The 22687-nt window shown below is 43.2% G+C and overlaps 1 protein-coding gene across 1 annotated transcript; it reads left to right on the top strand.

Annotated features, from left to right (window-relative positions):
• The first annotated feature begins 5828 nt into the window (after positions 1-5828).
• LOC130880079 (olfactory receptor 13A1-like) lies at positions 5829-6770 on the top strand. Its single transcript, XM_057778919.1, has one exon. The coding sequence runs from the start codon at positions 5838-5840 to the stop codon at positions 6768-6770; it is 933 nt and encodes a 310-aa protein (XP_057634902.1). The 5' UTR covers positions 5829-5837.
• The last annotated feature ends 15917 nt before the right edge of the window (positions 6771-22687 follow it).

The raw sequence follows: 22687 nt of genomic DNA, 5'->3' as shown, positions 1-22687 counted from the left end.
TTCAGTCTGTATAATACTGCCTGTATATATAATCTCAGGACTGAATAAATATTTTAAATGATTATAAACATAGCAAACAGAATGGAAGTGCTGAAGTAACATTAATTTATAACAATACATTGAAAGACTTGAATGTAGGAAGAGGAGAGGGGGAGGCACAGAAAGTACAAGATACTTAGAATAAACCCATTGTGCGTGTGTGTCAAATTCAGATGAAGTATTCTCAAAAAAATACAAAGTCAATTTGTGTCATGGTGAGACCTTCCACACAGGGCATGAAAATCCCGATGACATTCTGGACGTGCATACAGAGGGTTAGAGAGGGAGAGGATGGATGGTGAACTACTCCTGCCTACAGTACATAACTCCCCTGACCATTGTCCTCCACACAAGTCTGCAGGGAGCTTGGGTCATGAAGCCACAATCCCTTTTAATTGATCCTAAGAGCTTTCTCCTTCAGTTTCTATCCCAGGAGGCACCAGGACAAACACTTGTCCTGGTCTCAGAAAATCACAGGTATTTCTGAAAGTCAGTGACCTCTACACAAAAGAAGCCAGAGCTTCAGAGGACACTGAAGACTTGGTGCTTGCAGGACAGGAGAGTCTGTGCTCAGCTGTGGGCACCTTTGTGGGAGTCATCTGTCACCTGAGTTCACTGTGACAGGAAAGGTCAGTGAAACCTTAAACTTCACTGTGTGGCTCTTCTAGCTAACAGTAGAGCTCCAAAGGGAAAATCTGACTGTAAAGATGACATTTGTCCTACCGTGTGTATATCAGAACAGAGAGACATCAACTCATGTTCTCAATGAGTGCTGAGTTTGAGGAAGAACGATGAGTCAGATTATGATAGAAAGATTTGATTTCATGCTCCATTGTGCAAACAGAACATGGCTTCTAACCATAATCAGAGAGTTTGTGTTTGTTATTTGTTCCTTACATTCAAAACTGGATTGATTCATGCATGACCCACAGTACTCACATTCATTTAGAAATGAAAGCAAATTTAGGTGACTCTAAGATCTATATTGATGACTAGATAGGACTTGAATGTTTTCTTGTTGGGGTGTGATATCCATAGAGCATGGTGAGAAAATGCCCCAGGAGAGATTCCCTTACCCTGTTGTCCCAAGTCCATTGTTGAGGTGCAGAAAATGATCTTCACCTTCCATTGAGTTGAAACCACAGTCCATCCCTGCTGGTATTAGCCATTCCCATGCTACTGACCAGGGCTATCATGACTGGGAGTCACCTAAAGAAACAAATACAGTCATCTAAACATAAGTATCAAGAAAAATGGTCAAACAAGGAAGTGGGAGGGCTGTAAGTGTAGATGCTTCCTTTACCAATTTTTCTGGAAAGGCCATGGGATCTGCAGACACTCCAATTTGTGGCCATGGTGAGGGTCCTCAGCTGTTTTGCTCCTGGTTGAGGTTCAGCTTCTGAATATCTTCAAATCTGCCTTGCTGAGATCTGGCTTACATACAGTCATGAGGGTCTGTTGTGAAATTGCTCTGCCACAAACTCCCCACCTGGATAAATTCTCCCATATTCACTTAGGCACAAATGGGAATATTAGCAGTCAAAACTAAATTCACAAACACCAGGATGGGATTATAGAAAGAGGGATTGGGTAGACAAAGCTCATCTCTCTGCTTCACAGATCATGCTTACCAAACTTCAGACATCCGTTGTATTTGCTCTTTCCTTGCTTCTCCATGTTCTCATAAGCCTCGGGTGGAACATGTTATTTGCCAATGTGCTGGATATGAATATGATCAGAAATTCTGACACGTACTATGGAATCATTGATGTTTCCTTGTGTTCAGTTTCAGACCTGTCTGTTGCTTTGCATACATTCACATTCCATCTCTCACTGCTGGAAAGTTGATTCCAGAGTGTACATACTGACGTTGGATGACTCAGGTGGCAAAGGCGTTGTTATACTGTTCCAAAAGCATGTCTCCATGTAACCTCTGCAGGAATAATCCTTCGCCACAGAGGTCACACGCTCCACTTTCTCACTGGCGCCTCCTGTCTCCTTTCTTAAAGCAGGTGCTCCCACTCCTCTTGATATGTGTTTCAATTGCTCTAACACACTTCAGCCATTTTCAAGCTAGATGCCAACAAAGGCTTTGGTTAAGCAAAATCTTAAAAGTGAAAGTAACCTTTCTTTATAGTTTTCAAGGTACACTTAAGGAAGTGGTTTTAATTATATTCTAATTATTCAGTGTGTTTTGTAGAATACTTCCTTCCCTATAGCCCAGTTCCATATCAATTTCTGTGTTCTGATGAACCTCCATACTGATTTGCACAGCAGTTATAGCAGTTTACACTTCCACTAGCAGCGACTAAGTGTATCCCTTTCCCCACGTCTCTGCCAGTGTCTGCTCTCATGACTTTTTTATCTTGGCCATTCTGACTGGGGTAAGATTTAATATCAAAGTAGTTTTTAATCTGCCCTTCTCTGAAGGCAAATGATATTGAGCATTTTTTAATGTTTTTCAGCTACTTGTGTTTCCTCTTTGGAAATTCCCTGTCTAATACCATTCCCCTTTTTAGTTGTATTATTTGTTTTCTTGCTGTTTACAATGAAATAGAAACAAAGAAAATGATACAAATAATTAATGAAACAAAGAGCTGGTTCTTTGATAAATTCAACAACAGAGACAAACCCTTTTCCAAACTAATCAAAAGGTAGAGAGAGAGTGTCCAAATTAACAAAATCAGAAATGGAAAGAGGGACATAGCAACAGTGGTAAAAAAAAAAAAAAAAAAAAAAAAAAAAAAAAAAAAAAAAAAAAAAAAACAATGACATCTTGAAATTTGCATGCGAATGTGAATGGAGGGAACTAGACAAAACCATCCTGAGTTAGGTAACCCAGACCCAGAAAGTGAGCTTGTTGTGTAGCCATTCATAGGTGAATACTAGCTGTAAAGCAAACGATAAGGAACCTATAGTCCACAACCCCAGAGAAGCTAAGTAACAAGGAGAACCCTAAGAGAAACATACATAGATCACCCGGGGAAGGGGAAATAGACACGATCTCCTGAGAAAATTGGGAGTGTTGGGGTGGGAGAAGAAGGGAGGGCTGAAGGGGGGAGGAGATGAGAAGAGGAATGAGGAGAAGTAGAGGGAGCGTATGGTTGAGATGGGGGAAGGACAGAGACGGAGAACAAGGAAAGAGATGTCTTGATTGAAGGAGCCATTATGGGGCTAGCAGGAAACCTGGAATCTACAAGGATGACCCCAGCTTGCCTGGTGACTGGCTGGTGAAGCTGAGAGAGGTGGGGAGGGGCCGGGGTTTTGCCCCTTACTGAGGGCCTAAAGAATGGGCTGTCTATCTGAATGGATGGCTGATCACTCACCTCTTGGTCTGCTGTGTGCTGTTGCAGCCTGTGATTTAGAGTTCCTCTGAAGTCACGGGAGATGGATAGGTTTGAGTGTGGAGTGGGCCTTCTAGTTACAGGGTCAGATGGATGGGGTGGGGAGGTGTTGGAGCGGCCGACCTGCCAGAAGCTTGGCTGCTGGCTAGCTAGTGAAGCTGGGGCAGGTGGGGAAGGGGCCTGGGGTTTTACCCTGGTACTGAAGGCCGAGAGAGTGGAGTGCCCAGCTGGCTGGTTGAGCACTCACCTCTTGGTCCACTGTGTGCCATTGCAGACTGCAGTTCAGAGTTCCTCTGAGGTCGCAGGAGATGGATAGGTTTGGGGGCAGAGTGGGCCTTGTAGCTTACAGGGTCGGACTGATGGGGGGGTGTTGGAGCAGCCTACAGGCTGGAAGCTTGCCTACTGGCTGGCTAGAGAAATTGAAGCAGGTGGGGGAGGGGCCTGGGGTTTGTCCCTTACTGAGGGCCTAGAGAATGGGGTGTCCGGCTAACTGGTTGATCATTCACCTTTTGGTCTGCTGTGCACGGCTGCAGCCTGCGGTTCAGAGTTCCTCTGAGGTCACCTATGGTTAATCTTAATGAAGACTCCTTGTACTCTGAGAGGCATGTGGACCCTGGCAATAGTGGTTAATATCACACATAAATTATAAATATTATCAGGAGAGGATTTCACAATTTCAGGTGTAGTTGAATTAGCTAGACAAGTCCAGAAACTTTTAAAAACATTAGAAGAATTCACTTTTGCAATTCTGTTTCTCTAAAACCACTTGCACTACTAAATATGCATTGGTGTTTTCTAGTATAATAAAATGGCGGAGGGGAGGGGACATGGTAAGACATAACATTATCCATATGGTTCTAAAGTGTAAATACAATGTTTGACTCTCTCTAGTTTAAAATGGAAGCAGCTATAATGTTTAAAATTCAACATTTACTACTGTGTCAGGGAGAAAATAAGTTGTGAACTATACTTTGATAAATATATGTGAGATAAAATGTGAACAAAAAAAGGGGGTGTTACAAGCCTGGGGTAGAGCAAAGTGGGGAAGTGGTGCGTGTCACTGGATTCTGTAAATGAAACATTTCACCTAAAGACTGCTGAAAAACAAAGACTATCTCCAGATTAGAGGCACTGCAATTAATTTTCAAGACAGGTTCATAGATGGGGTAAAACGTGTTCATATATGAAGTGATGCAGGAACCTGAAGAAAAGACTAATGGCTGATGTCAGGTGAGTCTTCTGTGTCAAGCTACAGAGCATGATTTTCTGAAGGACTGGGGAGGGACACACTGAATTTGGACTAGAGGCAGGAAGACTGTTATCTGAAGGTACACAATTTGTGTTCCTTGGGTGATGGAGGAGGAAACTGGAGATATTGGAAATGAAAAGAATTCAGAACTTATGAAAGAGCTAAAGAAATTGGGAACATGGGGTATACTGTTGGGAAAGTTACAGTTGCAGACTTGAGAACCAATTGGATGAGAGAGGTAAGAGGAGGCAGAACACATGCTTGACTCATGGAACATGAATCTAATGAGGATCTACCAAGGGCATAGGTTAAAGGTAAGACCGTGAGTCAGAGCGATGGAACTCCATAGAATAAACATCTTTAAATACTGGGTAGCTGAGGACAAGCTTCTGAGCAAGGACATTAACACCACACAAGGACAGCTATACACAATGGTTATGACTTCAGTTGTGGGTGTGTTGACTTTGGTGTTAGTGTGCTTCATTGAGACAGAAAATCCCCAGAAGTTCTTTGACTTTATAGGCTTGGGTTGAGAAATACCCTCTGGGGTGATAGATTTGAAGTAGGTTAGAGTCAGGACAACTCCACGTTCAGGACAAGTCACAGATCGCAATGAGTAAAGTTCAGAAAATACATGGCTCCTAGGTCATGGAGGGCACCATTATCAGGTTGAGATGGGTCATAGAGCAACCGCTCCATATATTTAAGCAAACAAAAAAGAGTGCCTAGGAAGTTAGAAAGGAAGGTGTGAAGAAAGATACAAGAGCCATCTCAGTGTTCGTCAATCAGAAATTGTCATTGTGTGGAGAATAACTGCTGTGGAAGGGAGGGGGACAACTGGGTTTCCAGCACTGTCGCAGGGCACAATGCTCATAGGGGGCTGATAAGTGGAGCACAGACAGGTCTCGAGTGAGACCCACATGTTCAAGATGAGGGAGGGACAGATGTCTCTCTTGATCCAAATCTACAGGGTGAAAATTTCTAGATGGGAAACAAAAAGTAAATGAAATATCTGTGATTTCAAATGGTGTAATGCAGACAATAAAAGATAAGAGGCTTCCGTGAAGGAAATACACTCACTCCTTCCCTTTCTGACAGCAGAGAATTTTGAGATGACCAAGTTTGGAAAGCCTACTTTGAAGTGGTAAGCTGGTACTTCCTCAGAACCGAGCAGACACAGCAGTGGACAGATACTCTCCATCATTATGTTGAGTCCCAACCAGACAATGGTGACAGAATTTGTGCTGGAAGGGTTCTCAGAGCACCCTAGTCTACAACTGCTCCTGATTGGCTGCTTCCTGACCCTCTACACAATGGCTCTAACAGGCAACATTGTCATCATTGCTTTGGTCACTTCCAGCACTGGGCTCCACAGCCCCATGTACTTTTTCCTGTGCAACCTGGCCACCATGGATATTGTCTGCACCTCTTCTGTGCTGCCCAAGGCACTGCTTGGTCTTGTGTCTAAGGAAAACACCATTTCCTTCAAGGGGTGCATGGCCCAGCTCTTCTTCCTTGTGTGGTCTGCATCCTCCGAGCTGCTGCTGCTCACGGTCATGGCCTATGACCGCTACGTGGCCATCTGCCATCCCCTGCACTACAGCTCTAGGATGAGCCCACAGCTGTGTGGGGCCCTGGCCATGGCTGTGTGGTCCATCTGTGCTCTGAATTCATCTGTCCATACTGGTCTGATGACACGGCTGTCATTCTGTGGCCCCAATGTCATCACCCACTTCTTCTGTGAGATCCCCCCACTCCTCCTCCTCTCCTGCAGCTCCACATATGTGAATAGCATCATGACTCTTATGGCAGATGCCTTTTATGGAGGCATCAACTTCTTCCTCACCTTACTCTCCTATGGCTGCATCATCGCCACCATCCTGCGCATGCGTTCTGCTGAGGGCAAGAGGAAGGCCTTTTCTACCTGCTCCTCCCACCTCATCGTTGTCTGTGTGTACTACTCATCTGTGTTCTGTGCCTACATCAGTCCTGCTTCCAGCTACAGCCCAGAAAGAAGCAAAGTGACTTCTGTGCTGTATTCGGTCCTCAGCCCAACCCTGAACCCCCTCATCTATACATTGAGGAACAAGGATGTCAAGCTGGCCCTGGGGAGGCTCTTGCCCTCTTTCTCACATTAAGTGGAGATGTACAGGCTGCTCTCCGGGCCTGGGCTGTTCCTAGACATGCTTTCCTGAGAGCAGCCCCATGGAGAGGGGGTATACCTGTTGCTGTTTTAGAAAAACATTCTCTGATGCAAGGACTGAACAATTCTACTTACTGTAACTTTAAAAAAAAACAAAATTATTTAGATGTAATGCAAACAAACAAAAAAACGTTTTATCTCCTAACTAGCACAATCCATTTCAAAAGTAAATTTTATGTAAATGGAGATTCCACGTTCCTAAACTAGAAGATTTAAGAGGGTGACAATGGTGACAGTCACAAAGCAAAACCCTTTCCTTCTGTGCCTCACTGTAAACATCATGGGACTGTTCAGAACTATGGCTAAGAATCTAGACTCCTAGGAAACTTGAAGGGACCAAATGGCCCTAGTGTCTTGGGAGGTCCAAAGTTGAGTAGCTCAAATCCTCTATTTCACAGCTTCTCCCTGAGCTGTGGAAGTGAAAGGTGGGAGGGAGAAAACGGAAATCTATGGAGCAGAGATTAAGTTTCAAAAATGAACTCACATATGTGAGTCCAGCTTGCTTATGACAATGATGTCAATTGGACTTGTGTAAAAGATCATTTCCCACAATGTGTTTTGGGTAAGGGAGAAGAATGTCTGCATGGAAAGGGTGAAGTGGAACTCTTTCTCTATAAAAGAAAACTAGTGATAAAAAAGATGAGAGACAAAAATGCTAGGGCGAAACCTTTTCATACAACGTATTTTAATCATATCCTTTTCCCTCCCACAACCCCCAGACATGACCTGCCTACTTACCTACACACCCAATACCCCATTTCTCTCAAACAATAAGCAAAAGAGAAAAAATAAATTCAGTCCAATAAGACAAAATATTACCAAAACAAAATCAAAAGCACACACCAAAAGTGGAGTTTGTTTTCAGTTGACCAACCACTCCTAGCTAAAATTCTTAAGCACTCCGAGAACTGGAATGAGGAGGCATAGGAAAGACTGAGAAAGGGAAGTGCATGTGCGGGCACTCTAAGACACTGATAGGAAGACAGCTGAGTGGAGAAAGGGCAGCCTCTGCAGCAACTAGTGCTGAAGCGACGCTGTGCCCTTTACAGACTAAACACATTCTTCATCAATTTGCTTCCTTATTCTTAAATGCTGGACCACACCAGCGTTTGTGATGCAAATCAGGCATGCTGTATTAATTAGCTCTTCATCCTTGTGACCACCAAAATGCCATTTCAAAAACATTTATTCTGTTTCATGGTTTTTGAGGACTCAGTCCGTGGACACCTGGTGGTTTGTTTTGGCCTAACCATCTTGAAACAGGGCCTCATGGCAGTGGGAGTAGAAAACGGAGCAGTTTCTTCCCATCATGGCTGCCCAGAACACATGCTAGAGGAACACCTGTGCTCAACCAGCCTTCTCCTTTTCCCTTTAGCCCAAACTTTTCAGTCCACTGTTTCTGGAATACTGCCGCTCACATGGAGAAGGAACTCGGCCTTCAGTAAATCTCTCTGGAAACACTCACGGGCTACCTTCTATTGTGGGAGTGCTGGAAGAACACAATCAGAAATGAGGATGTGCATTGGGGGCACAGTAAAAAGGGTTTTCTTTGATGCCTACTGGTGGCTTCTGAGTAGGGAGAAAAACACACATGTTCTTCTGCAGATGACAGACTCCAGGGTGTGGTCTCTGTGACCAGGTGGCTCTTCATCCACATAACAAAAAGCCATTCTTGGCACCCCTGTTAGTTTCTACTCTCTTGACTCACAAGTTGAATGAAAGAGCACACTAGGGACATACCTCATGGAAATCGCTTACGAATGTGGGTTGACACTGTGTGTCAAGTCCCTGAGCAAACTGTGTATGCATCATGGAAACAGAGTTGGCTATGCTCCAGGGAGTTAAGCATGTGGTGACGCTAGGAATGGAAATAAAATCAGCAATGAGATATGGATGGTGAGATACTTTCGTGAGAAGGATTTGTTTTGTTGCAGTTGCTGACCCCAGAGTGTAGGATACAACATTCAAGTCCTTAGGCCAGTGACAGACAGTGTACTCTCTGTGTCAATGCAGTTTGCCATCCATGTGACAACAATAACTCCAGCACCTCATGCCAGGAACTTTGTTCTCACTGAGCCATCAAACCACCATAAGACACTTAGGCCCACATGCCTAGCCCAATAAGGAAGGTTGGTCCTCCCTGGGGTCAGGGCCTTCTAGCGACAGGGTGTCTCAGATGGCTCAGATTCTGAGTCACAGCAACTAGCCTGGTCCTCAACCCAGACTCAGAATAGTTTCCCATAGATACAAAGAAGGATCTCATATTGATCCTGACTAAACTCTGATAATCACATGCAAGTTCAACATGTGCTGGAACCACATAGCCTCACATAGAACAGACAAGATGCCTTTGCCAGCTAGAGTATATGCACTAGCAATTAGCAGAAAGGGGGGACGTACCGCAACCTGACTTGGGCAATCAGAGTCTGATGAACTGTAGGCTTTTCCCCGTGTGTAAGCCACGAGTCTACAGTTGGGGCTACAGTAGTGTCTGTCCACTGTAATCTCACAAGGAGGGTAACATCATGAGCAAACTGCTCTCAGCCAGCCATCAGGGCCGGGCTGACAATGAGATTCAGGCTCCTAATGAAAGTCCTTCATCTGCTTCCACAAGCTCCTATCCTGTACTAGAAAATAGTCCCAGATATTCGGGGTGTTCGGTGCCTATTAGTGAAGTCCCACCATTCTGTGACACCCCCCAAGACCGCTTCTCATTGCTCTGCTAGGGTTTTGTGGGAAGAAGGGTGTGGAAAGATTATAGTATGCTGGCTCTGCTTTCATTTACCATCAGAAAATTCAACATCAATGTGGTAAAGGTCCCATCAGAATTCAAGGGCTTATGCATCTATCTCCTCCTGGGATGAACCTTCATTCTTTCTGTTTTTACATCCTCAGTCACAGGGCCCTCAGAACATTGTCTTAGGCTGCCCTAAGTTTCATGAAATGTTACTGGCCAGTAGCCAGGGCATGTATTCGGTGTCTCTGAACACCACATATCTAGATCCAGTTACCAGTTTTAAAAGAAACCCAGGAAAAACCTTAGTACACCTTAATAAAGGTATGTCTTAAATCCTGTCTGGGAAATTCAATTATGGAGTACTCGCTACTGATCTAATATATAGGTAGAAGTAAACATCCTGTATTTTCTCCTGCAATGGTAGTTGAGCCAGTATCAAATGCTACACTATTTCTGTGCCTTTGAGGCCAGTAGCAATCAGAAAAGTCCCCATGTCAAGATTTAGGAATCAGAGATGTGAACCACAATGTCATATAGACTTGAAAATTCTTTGATTCCATCAATATTCACCTCAGCACCTGGGTCCTGCAGGCTTGTACCTGCCAGGCAAGTCCACAGTAGAAATTATTCCAAAGGTCATTCCCTGGACAAATAGGTCACAGGTGTTTTTCTGTGTTCCTGTTGCCTGTGGCGAAAAGCCAGATGCTGGCCCAGCATCTCTGGTGTTTGCACCAAAGTCTCAGACGAAGACACAGCAGGGGAGGATTCGTGGTACCTAAAGGCTCTAGATCACCAGAAAAGGATCCTAGCTCTCTCTAACCTCATGAGGCCATCATGAGAAAGTCTGTCTGTCTTTAGAGCTGCAATGGCAAAACACATGTGGGAAAAGGTCACCCTCCTCTTGACATCTCAACATGTTTTGTTTTGTTTTTGTTTTTGTTTTTGTTTTTGTTTTTGTTTTTTTGAGACAGGGTTTCTCTGGAGCATTGGAGCCTGTCCTGGAACTAGCTCTCGTAGACCAGACTGACCTCAAACTCAGAGATCTGCTACCTACCTCTGCCTCCCGAGTGCTGGGATTAAAGGTGTGCACCACCACCGCCTGGCTGGCATGGTCTCTTTAAAGAGTGATTTTGCTGCTAAGGCTGAGTCAGAAAGCCTCTCTTAATGGAGCCGTGTCTCTGTTTGCTGTCAGCAAGTGAAGACTACTGGAGAAAAGACAGTTACCAAGAAGCTGCACTTGACTCTATCCTTGTCTGTCTAGAATCCTATTTTTAATGCTTTCTCAGGCTTTATGTGGAAATTCTTGCCAAACATTTGGGCACCATTTGTTGACGGAAGTTCCTGACCTGCCCGGTACCATAGCTGTTCAGTCCCAAAGAAACACACAGGGGCTTATATTAATTATAAATGGTTAGGCCTATTAACTCAGGCTTATTATTAACTAACTCTTACAACATAAATTAACCCATAATTCTTGTCTTTGTTTAGCCACGTGGCTTGGTACATTTTCTCAGTGAGGCATTTTCATCTGGCTTCCTTTGCATTTGTACAAGAAGTACCAAAGCATTTCCTGCTGTGGTCTATTGTAAATTATATGTTAGCACTTGAATTTCCAATTATTCTTTACTATTATGAAGAAATTAAACTATTTGTTTTTACATATCTTCCTTCTATTCTTAGCACTGCTGAACCCATTATGTCTTTTTAAATTTTTATTCATTTTATTTTTATTTGTATGTGGGTGCCTGAGCATGTTTATGTGTATCACAGGCATGTATGAACCAGCAGACATTAGAAGACAGCATGGGATACTCTAGAACTGGAGCTACAGGTGTCTTTGAGCTGAAATCATCCTGGGGTCTGAACCCATGTCCTCTACAAGAGCATTAGGGGCTCTGGACTTCAGGGTATCTCTCCAACCTCCATTTACTTCCTTAAGAGATATTTTTGTAGTAGAATCACAAAATGTTTCACATCAATAATCTTTTTAAATTTTCAATCATCTTTTCATATTTATTTTACATACCAGCCACAGATCCCCCTCCCTCCTCTCTTCTGCTTCCTCCACCCCAGCCTTCCTTCCACCCCTGCATCCACCCCCTCCTCCGTCTCCATTCAGATAGATAAGGCCTCCTATGGGAATCAACAAAGTTTGGCACATCAAGCTGAGGCAGGACCAAACTCCTCCCCCCTGCACCAAGGCTGAACAAGACATCCCACCATAGGGAACAGGCTCCAAAGAGCCAGTCCATGCATCAAGGAGAGATCCTGTATCACTGTCAGGGGTCCCACAAAAGGCAAGCTACACATCTGTCACCCAGAAGCAGAGGGCTGAGGAAGGTCCCGTGCTGGATCCCCAAATATTCATCCAGAGTCCGTGAACTCCCATAAGCTCAGGTCCCCTGTCTCTATGGGTTTCCCTATCATGACCCTGACAGCCCCCTGGCTCATTTCTCCACCCTCTCCTCAACTGGATTCCTAGAGCTGGGCCCAGAGCTAGACTGTGGATCTCTGCATCTGCTTCCATCAGGTACTGGACAAAGGCTCCGTGATGACAATTAGGATAGTCACCAATCTGATTACAGGAGGAGGCCAGTTCCGGCATTTCTCTGCTCTTGTCAGGAAGCTTACCTGGGCTTATGCTTGAGGACTCCCGAGTTTCCCTGGCGCTAGGTTTCTCGCCAACCCCACAATGGCCCCCTCTATCAAGATATTTCTCCCATTACTCCCTCTCCCTCCTGCCCTGAATCCAACCGTCCTGATCTGTCTTGTACTCATCCCATCCTCCCCTCCCGCTCCTCCCCACCTACTCCCGTTTACCCAGGACACCCCATCCACTTTTCTCTTCCCAGAGAGACCCACACATCCCTCTCCAGGTCCTCCTTACCACCTAGCCTCTCTAGAGCTGAAGATTGTAACCTGTTTATCCTCTGGTTTATATCTAATATCCACTTATGAGTGAGTACATACCATGTTTGTCTTTTTGTGGCTGGGTTACCTCACTCAGGATGATTGTTTTTATAGTTCCATCCATTTGTCTACAAATTTTGATCACATTGTTCTTTTCTGCTGAATAATAGTCCATTGTGTAGATATACCACATTTTCCTTATCCATTTTTTGATTGAGGGGCATCTAGGTTGTTTCCAGGGTCTAGCTATTACGAATATTGCTGCTATGAACGTAGTTGAGCAAGTGGCCTTGTGGTGTGGTTGAGAATCCTTGGGGTATATGCCCAAGAGTGGTATCCCTAGCTCTTGAGGTAAATTGATTGCCAGTTTTCTGAGAAACCATCGTACCAATTTCCAAAGAGGTTGTACAAGTTTGCACTCCAACCAGTGGGAGTAGCGGGGAGGAGAAAGGGGTGGATGGGGGAATGGGAATATGATTTATCAGGATGGTTGATTTGGGGGCAGGAGGGAGGGAGAGAGCAATGGGAGAGATATCTTGACAGAGGGGGCCATTGTGGGGTTGGTGAGAAACCTAGTGCCAAGGGAAACTCCAGGAGGCCACAAGCATGACCCCAGGTAAGATAGCAATTTAACAGTTCCCATTACTCCACATCATCTCCAACACAGGCTGTCATTAGTGTTTCTGAGTTTGGCCATTCTGACAGGTGTAAAATAAATCTCAGAGTCACGTTGATTTGTAGTTCCCTGATAGTTAAGGAGGTTAAACACTTCCTTCAGTTTATCTTAGTTATTCGAGATTCTTCTGTTAAGAATTCTGTTTAGATCTGTACCCCATTTTATAATGGGATCATTTGTTATTTTGATATTTAGTTTCTTGAGATCTTTGTATATTTTGGAGATCAGTTCTCCGTCAGATGTGGGGTTGGTGAAGTTATTTTCCCATTCTGTAGGCTGAACATTTTGTCTTGTTGATTGTGTCCTTTGTCTTACAGAAGCTTCTCAGTTTCAGGAGGTCATATTTATCAATTGTCAATCTCAACGTCTGTGCTACTGGTATTTTATTCAGGAAGTGGTCTCCTGTGCCAATGAGTTCATGGCTACATCCCTTCTGTGACATTTAGTGTGGCTGGATATATGCTGAGGTCTTTGATTCACTTGAACTTGGGTTTTGTGCATGCAGATAGGTGGATATATTTGCATTCTGCTTTATGTCGACATCCAGTTATGCCAGCACTATTTGTTGAAGATGCTTTCTTTTTTCCGTTGTTCAAGTTTGGCTTCCTTGTCAATAATCAGGTGTCCATAGGTTTGTGGATTAATATCAAGATCTTCTATTCAATTACATTGGTCCACCTGCCAGTTTTTATTCCAATGCCAAGCTGTTTTCATGACTGTAGCTCTGTAGTAGAGTTTGAAGTTAGGGATGATGATGCTTCTGGAAGTTCCTTTCTTGTACAGGATTGTTTTGGCTATTCTGGGGTTATTGTTTTTCCACATGAAGTTGAGTATTTCTCTTTCAAGGTCTGTGAAGAAGTGTATTGGGATTTTGATAGGGATTGCATTGAATCTGAAGAATGCTTTTGGTAAGATTGCCATTTTTACTATGTTAATCCTACCGATCTATTAGCATGGGAAATCTTTCCATTATCTGACATCTTCTTCAACTTCGTTCTTCAAAGACTTAAGGTTCTTATCATACTGATCTTCCATTTGTTTGGTTAGAGTTACCCCAAAATATTTTATATTGTTTGTGACTATTGTAAAGGATTTAGTTTCTCTGACTTCTTTCTTGGTCCAATTATCATTTGTATATAGGAGGGCTACTAACTTTTTTGAGTTAGTCCTGTATCCTGCCACATTACTGAAGGTGTTTATCAGCTGTAGGAGCTCCCAGGTAGAATTCTTGAGGCCACTTATGTATAATATCAAATCATTTGTAGATAGTGAAAGTTTGAATTCTTTCTTTCTCATTCATATTCCCCTGATCTGTTCTTGTTGCCTTGTTGCTCTAGCTGAAACCTCAAGTACTATATTGAGTAGATATGGAGAGAGTGGGCAACCATATTTGTCCCTGTTTTCAGTGTAATTGGAGTTTCTCTCTGTTTAATTTGATGTTGGCTGTCAGCTTGTTATATATTGCCTTTATTATGTCTAGGTATGTTCCTTGTATGCCTGTTCTCTCCAGAACCTTTATTATGAAGTGGCATTGAATTTTATCAAAGGCATTTTTAGTATCTAATGAGATGATAATATGGTTCTTTTTTCAGTTTGTTCATATGGTGGATTATATTGCCAGATTTTCATATGTTGAACCATCCCTGCATCTCTGGGATGAAGTTTATTTCATCATACTTGATGATTTTTCCGATGTATTCTTGGATTCAGTTTGCCAGTCTTTTATTAAATGTTTTGGCATCAATGTTCATGAGGGAGATTGGTCTGCATTTTTCTTTTAAAGTGCAGCTATTACACCTTTAAGAATAGGAATTGTCATTTTCGTAGTTCAGAGGCTTTACAGCTGGGTGACATATAGATTACTTTTTCCCATCAACAATTCACAGATCACATGACTCCTTTGGAAACTGAGAGCTCATCTCCAGAGACAAAGCTTCAGGTCAGATCCAGAAGGATTCCCCCAAGTCCTGTGTCTGGAGTATGTGACATCTTTGGCAATACGGTCTTACCTTCTTTCTCTGAAAGGCACCAAGGGCAATGGTAAACAATATTCTGTATTGTTTTGGGGAGTCTCAGATTCCCCTGATCAATAATTCCTCATGTGTCATACTATGTACCTCATTTCTGGGATCCGCTTAAACTTGAGTCTGTTTATATGTCTGCAGAAAAGATGGGTGGTGAGGTTGGATTTTAAAAGGCATTGGCATTTTCTTCCTTGATGCTTTTAGAAGCCAGAAAATCCAGTTTCCAAGCCACTACCCAGGGTAACTCAGAAAATGTTTCTCCAGAGTGAGGACTGAAAGATTTCTATAATAACTTGATACACAATCTGAGGGTCCTTCTCTTTTCCATTCTGCAGCTCTAATTCCCTTGTTCTAATTATCTCTGCTTCTCTTTAGTTTCAGTTTTCTGTTCACTTTGCTTATGTACACATTTTACAAGAGGCTTGAGGTAATAAGAAAAAAGTTACCAAGCTACCTCTAAAGATCAGCTCATTCTTGAAGTAAACAATAAGACCAGAATCATTTACCATGCCAATGCAAGGTTCCAAGGTTTCTGGTGTAATACTGTGACCAGAAGCCAAAGGCACATTGCCCAGAGAGGCTAGCTGCAAGACATAAGTCTTCATCAGACACAGTTAGCAAACAAAGGATTGGCATGATTTTTAGGTTGCTTTGTGTTTATAACCTTGGTTTGACATCTGTGACTTTCTCCTTGGGCATTTCTGTAAAGGTTTTAACTTAAGATCTGTTTATGGAAACATTTAATCTAGTTTGAACTTGCTCTGAAGCTAATTGTGTGTATTTTGTCTTAGATTGGGGAGAAATTGTTTTCTCATGTTAGTCTGAGTAAAAAGAACAAAGCAGGCTTTTAAGTGGCTACAGTCCTTGTGGACAATAGATCTAGTTATGAAGCATATCCTAGTATATTTTCTTTTTATTTTCTTTTCTTTTTTTTTTTTTTTTTTTTTTTTGGTTTTTCGAGACAGGGTTTCTCTGTGGTTTTGGAGCCTGTCCTGGAACTAACTCTTGTAGACCAGGCTGGTCTCGAACTCACAGAGATTCGCCTGCCTCTGCCTCCCGAGTGCTGGGATTAAAGGCGTGCGCCACCACCGCCCAGCCCTAGTATATTTTCTATAAATCAAAATTATACAGATTAATGAGAACTAATCTTCCTGACCATCCATGTACATATGTGCCATAAGAATGAGATGCAATTAGCCGGGCGGTGGTGGGCATGAACTTTTTGAGGGGAAAATCTAGTCCAGAAGACAAAAGAGACAAAGGTGAATGAACAAGACCCAAGAGCAGATAGGCTTGACCATCACTGTCCCTCATTGAGGCTTTCTGAAAAAGCAGAGCATGGAGGGTCCCAGTTGCTGGGGAGACCATTCATCCTGGGTAGGTGCCTGCTTGAGCCTGGAGAAATAGTACCAGCATGTACATCCCAGAACCTTGGCAGTTGACAGGGTGGTGAAGATCACAGTGCAGGGTCCTATCCACTGGGGCTCTAGAGACATAGAAGATAACTACTTGCAGAGTACCTGGCCCCCCAGGGAGAGTGAGGTGGGTTCAGGGGTAGTTGGGTCCATTGGCATGGGAGCAAGTATGGAGAGCTACAGAGTACCAGCCTCAGTACTCTCTCGGGGTTCAGAATAGGACTTCTATAACAAGCAAAGACTACCTTGGGAATGGTATCTCAAGGGTAAAAGAAACTGACTAACATAGGCATGTTTTTTCTGCAAGTTTCTTATTTTTAATTTTTAAAAAAGAAAACAAACTATCTTTTTTCATTTTACATAACAATCCCAGTTCCCACTCACTCCCCTCCTCCCCTTCCCTCCACACTCCCTCCAACCCACCCACCCCCTCATCCACTCCTCAGAGACGGTAATGTACATTGCTTTGAGGAAGGCCAAGGACCTCCCTACTGTGTCTAAGCTGAGCAAGGTATCTCTACAAAGAGAATGGGTTCCAAAAAGTCAATACGTGCAGTAGGGATAGATCCTGGTGCCACTGCCAATGACACCGCAGTCTGCCCCAGCCACACAACTGTCACCCACATTCAGAGGGTTTAGTTTGGTCTTGTGCTTGTTCCTTCCCTGTCCGACTGGAGTTGTGAGCTCCCACTAACTCAAGTAAACTGTTTCAGTGGGTGTCCCCATCATGGTCTTGACCTCTTTGCTCATATTCTCATTCCTCCCACTCTTCATCTGGACTTTGGGAGCTCAGCCCAGTGCTCTGCTATAGGAGTTTCTGGATAAAGGTTCTATGATGATATTTAAGATAGTCATCAATCTAACTACAGGGCAAGGGCAGTTCAGGCAACCTCTCCACTTTTGCTTAGGGTCTTAGCTATGGTCATCCTTGTGGATTCCTGGGAATTTCTCTAGTGCCAGGTTTCTTGCTAGCCACATAATGGCTCTCTCAGTTAAAGTATCTCTTTTCTAGCTCTCATCTCTGTCCTTCTTCCATCTCGACTATTCCATTCCCTCAAGTTCTCCTTCCTCTTCCCTTCTCCACTCCTCCTCTGCTTCCACCCTCTCTTCTTCCCTGACCCCCATGCTCTCAATTTTGTCAGGAGATCCTGACTACTTCCCCTTTCCAGGTGGATCTATGTATGTTTTTCTTAGGGTTCACCTTGTTACATAGCTTCTTTATGGCCATGGACTACACGCCCATTATCCTTTGCTTTACAGTTACCATCCACTTATGAGTAAGTATATATCATGCTCATCTTTCTGGGTCTGGATTATCTCACTCAGGATGTTTTTTTTTTGTTCCATCCATTTACATACAAATTTCAAGATGTCATTTTTTTTTTACCATATTTCGATTAAGGGAGCCATTATGGGGCTAGCAAGAAACCTGGCACTAAAGAAATTCACAGGAATTCACAAAGATGACCACAGCTAAGACCCTAATCAATAATGAAGAGGATGCCCAAACTGACCTTGCCCTTTTAGTCAGATTGATGACTACCTAAATGTCATCATAAAACCTTCATCTAGCAACTGGTGGAAGCAGATACAGAGACCCACAGTGGAGCCCTGAGCTGAGCTCCCAAAGTCCAGTTGAAGAGTGAGAGGAGTGAGAATATGAGAAAAGAGGTTAAGACCAAGACTACAAGACAGGTGATGTGTAAGCGGATCCCTTGACATGGGAACAACTCTGAGATGAGACATAATAAATCTTGTTGGCTACAGAGTCCCATGACTCTCTATTCATACCATCCTTTCATATGAATAGAGATTTATATTACAGTTTGATTACACAGTCTAAATGAACTTATGAAGCAAAAGATGCCTTTTACCCACTTAAACATAAAGCAAAAAATCATCTCTAACTGGCTTGTGCATTCCTCCCAACACATTCCATACCTGTGTTAATTAAAACGTATGTTAACTTTGAAAGTTCATATATTTCAGAGCAAGGAGACCAGACTGCTGTGGGACAATTGTCTTGTTCCCTTGTAAAGATTTGTCAGTTGTATTGTTTTAATAAAACACTGATTGGCCAGTAGGAAGTATAGGTGGGGCGACCAGGCATAAAGTATAGGCAGAGCACCCAGAACAGGAGAATTCTGGGAAAAGGAAAGGGTCAGTCACTAGTCATCACCCAGCCATAGAGGAAGCAAGATGAGAATGCCTCACTGATAAAAGGTACCAAGTCACATAGCTAACACAGATAAGAATTATGGGTTAAAGTAGGAAGTAATAGTTAATAAGAAGCCTGAGCTAAGGCCAACCAGTTTATAATTAATGTAAGCCTCTGTGCATTTCTTTGGGACTGAACAGTTGTGGGACTGGGTAGGAGAGAAACCTCTGCCAATACAAGACACCAATGAAAATGGATGGCCCAGATAATCCAGCCTCTCAGAATGCCTCTGTTGCAGTTTCCTCAGAGTTCTGTATCCAGAACAACTTCAAGGCTGCTGGCTGAGATGGTCCAACCTCAGAGACTGCTCCAGCCAGGACTTCAGATGAGACTTGCACTTTCCCATTGCACAGAGACTGGACAACAACGCCTAGCTATTCCAGGACTTGACCATTATCCCAATTTTCACAGGGTCTACTAAAGATGCCAACACCCCCAGACAATAGGAAGCAGTCTAAAGAACATGATGCCCACATTCCCAAGAGGTGGGATGGATGACTTTTGGTCATTTGATGGGTCATTATTTATGGGGTGGGTTACAAGTTGTTATTGGCCATAGTTAGGATAACTAGCTAAATAAAGGAGCTAGATTCAAGGATCTCTTTCTAAAGAAAAAAGGGGAAATAGTATAAAAAGATGAGACAAAAAGGATGGATTGTTGAGTTTACTTTCAAACAACCACTAACCTCAAATATTTTTACATTGGTATGGACTTTTGTAAATTGATAAAAATTTAAGGTTATTTTTGTAATACTATATATATATATATAGTTTCTATTCTTTTTTTTTTTTTATTTTTTTTTTATTATATATTTTTTTTTATTCTTTTTTAATTAAAATTTCCAACTGCTCCCCGTTTCCCATTTCCCTCCCCTCCTCCCACACATTGCCCCCTCCCTCCTCTCCCCTCCCCTATCCCCACTCCTCTTCTCCTCCCCCCAGTCCATTCCCCCTCCCTCTCGCTACTGAAGAGCAGTCCAAATTCCCTGCCCTACAGGAAGACCAAGGTCCTCCCACTTCCATCCAGGCCCAGGAAGGTGAGCATCAAAACAGGCTAAGCTCCCACAAAGCCAGTTCATGTATTAGGATCGAAACCTAGTGCCATTGTCCTTGGCTTCTCATCAGCCTTCATTGTCCGCCATGTTCAGAGAGTCCAGTTTCAACCCATGCTTATTCAGTCCCAGTCCAGCTGGCCTTGGAGAGCTCCCAATAGATCAGTTCCACTGTCACTGTGGGTGGGTGCACGCCTCGTGGTCCTGATTTCCTTGCTCATGTTCTCCCTCCTTCTGCTCTTCATTTGGACCTTAAGAGCTCAGACGGTTGATCCAAATTGGGTCTCTGTCTCTCTCTCGATCCATCGCCAGATGAAAGTTCCTGTGCCATTCTCCTTGGCCTCTCGTCAGCTCTCATTGTCCGCCACATTCCGAGAGTCCGGTTTTATCCCATGTTTTTTTCAGTAGCAGTCCAGCTGACCTTGGTGAGCTCCCAATAGATCGGCCCCACTGTCTCAGTGGTTGGGTGCACCCCTCATGGTCCTGACTTCCTTGTTCATGTTCTCTCTCCTTCTGCTCCTCATTATAACCTTGGGAGTTCAGTCCGGTGCTCCAGTGTGGGTCTCTGGCTCTATCTCCATCCATCGCTAGATGAAGGTTCTATGGCGATATGCAAGATATTCATCAGTAAGATTATAGGATAGGTTCATTTCAGGTTCCCTATCCTCAGGTGCCCCAATGAACTAACTGGGGACATTGCCCTGGGCATCTGGTAGTCATTCCAAGTTCAAGTCTCTTGTCACCCCTTAGGTGGCTCCCTTACCTAAGGTATGAGTTTCCCTGCTCCCCTATCCAACCTTTCTTTATCCCCATTCACCCCGATTCCCCCAGTTCCCCTCATCCTCTCCTTCACACTTTTCTCTCCCCATCACCCCTCATCCCCATCCCACCCCACCCCCAAGATTCCAATTTTTTGCCCATCAGTCATGACTATTTCCCATAGCTGGGAGGATATCTATATGTTTTCCCTTGGGTTTACCCTCTTGTTTAGCTTCTTTAGGATCACAAATTATAGACTCAGTGGCCCCTATCCATGGCTAGAAACCAATTATGAGTGAGTACATCCCATGTTCTTCTTTTTGGGTCTGGGTTACCTCACTAAGGATCGTATTTTCTATTTCCATCCATTTGCATGCAAAATTCGAGAAGTCATTGTTTTTTACCGCAGAGTAGTACTCTAATGTGTATATATTCCACACTTTCTTCATCCATTCTTCCATTGAAGGGCATCTAGGTTGCTTCCAGGTTCTGGCTATTACAAATAATGCTGCTATGAACATAGTTGGACAAATGCTTTTGTCATATGATAGGGCATCTCTTGGGTATATTCCCAAGAGTGGTATTGCTGGGTCCAGGGGTAGGTTGATCCCAATTTTTCTGAGAAACCGCCACACTGATTTCCAAAGTGGTTGCACAAGTTTGCAGTCCCACCAGCAATGGATGAGGGTACCCCTTTCTCCACAACCTCTCCAGCAAAGGCTATCCTTGGTGTTTTTGATTTTAGCCATTCTGACAGGTGTAAGATGATATCTCAAAGTTGTTTTGATTTGCATTTCTCTGATCGCTAAGGAGGTTGAGCATGACCTTAAGTATCTTTTGGCCATTTTAACTTCTTCTGTTGAGAATTCTCTGTTCAGTTCAGTGCCCCATTTTTTAATTGGGTTAATTATCCTTTTAAAGTCTAGTTTCTTGAGTTCTTTATATATTTTGGAGATCAGACCTTTGTCTGTTGCGGGGTTGGTGAAGATCTTCTCCCAGTCAGTAGGCTGCCTTTTTGTCTTAATGACAGTGTCCTTTGCTTTACAGAAGCTTCTCAGTTTCAGGAGGTCCCATTTATTCAATGTTGTCCTTAATGTCTGTGCTGCTGGGGTTATACATAGGAAGCGATCTCCAGTGCCCATATGTTGTAGGGTACTTCCCATTTTCTCTTCTATCAGGTTCAGTGTGTTCAGATTGATATTGAGGTCTTTGATCCATTTGGACTTGAGTTTTGTGCATGGTGATAGATATGGGTCTATTTTCATTCTTCTACAGGTTGACATCCAATTGTGCCAGCACCATTTGTTGAAGATGCTTTCTTTCTTCCATTGTATACTTTTAGCTCCTTTATCAAAAATCAGTTGTTCATAGGTTTGTGGGTTAAAATCCGGGTCTTCTATACGATTCCATTGGTCGACTTCTCTGTTTTTATGCCAGTACCACGCTGTTTTCATTACTGTAGCTCTGTAATAGAGTTTGAAGTCAGGGATGGTAATGCCTCCAGAAGTTCCTTTATTGTATAAGATTGTTTTGGCTATCCTGGGTTTTTTGTTTCTCCATATAAAGTTGATTATTGTCCTTTCAAGATCTGTGAAGAATTTTGATGGGATTTTAATGGGGATTGCATTGAATCTATAAATTGCCCTTGGTAGAATTGCCATTTTTACTATGTTGATTCTCCCAATCCAAGAGCAAGGGAGATCCTTCCATTTTCTGGTATCCTCTTCAATTTCTTTCTTCAATGCCTTAAAGTTTTTGTCAAATAGATCTTTCACTTCCTTGGTTAGAGTTACCCCAAGATATTTTATGCTGTTTGTGGCTATCGTGAAAGGTGATGATTCTCTTATTTCTCTCTCTGCTTCCAGATCCTTTGTGTATAAGAGGGCGACTGATTTTTTGGAGTTGATCTTGTATCCTGCCACATTACTAAAGGCGTTTATCAGCTGTAGGAGTTCTTTGGAGGAGTTTTTGGGGTCGCTCATGTACACTATCATATCATCTGCAAATAATGCAAGTTTAAATTCTTCCTTTCCAATTTGAATCCCCTTTATCCCCTTATGT

Source organism: Chionomys nivalis, chromosome 8 (assembly GCF_950005125.1).
Source record: "Chionomys nivalis chromosome 8, mChiNiv1.1, whole genome shotgun sequence".
Taxonomy (NCBI): domain Eukaryota; kingdom Metazoa; phylum Chordata; class Mammalia; order Rodentia; family Cricetidae; genus Chionomys; species Chionomys nivalis.
The sequence above is the reverse complement of the archived record's forward strand: the minus strand, read 5'-3'. Positions and strand labels throughout refer to the sequence as shown.

Coding starts and splice junctions, on each gene's coding strand:
- LOC130880079 (XM_057778919.1), top strand. CDS start 5,838: ATGTTGAGTCCCAACCAGACAATGGTGACAGAATTTGTGCTGGAAGGG.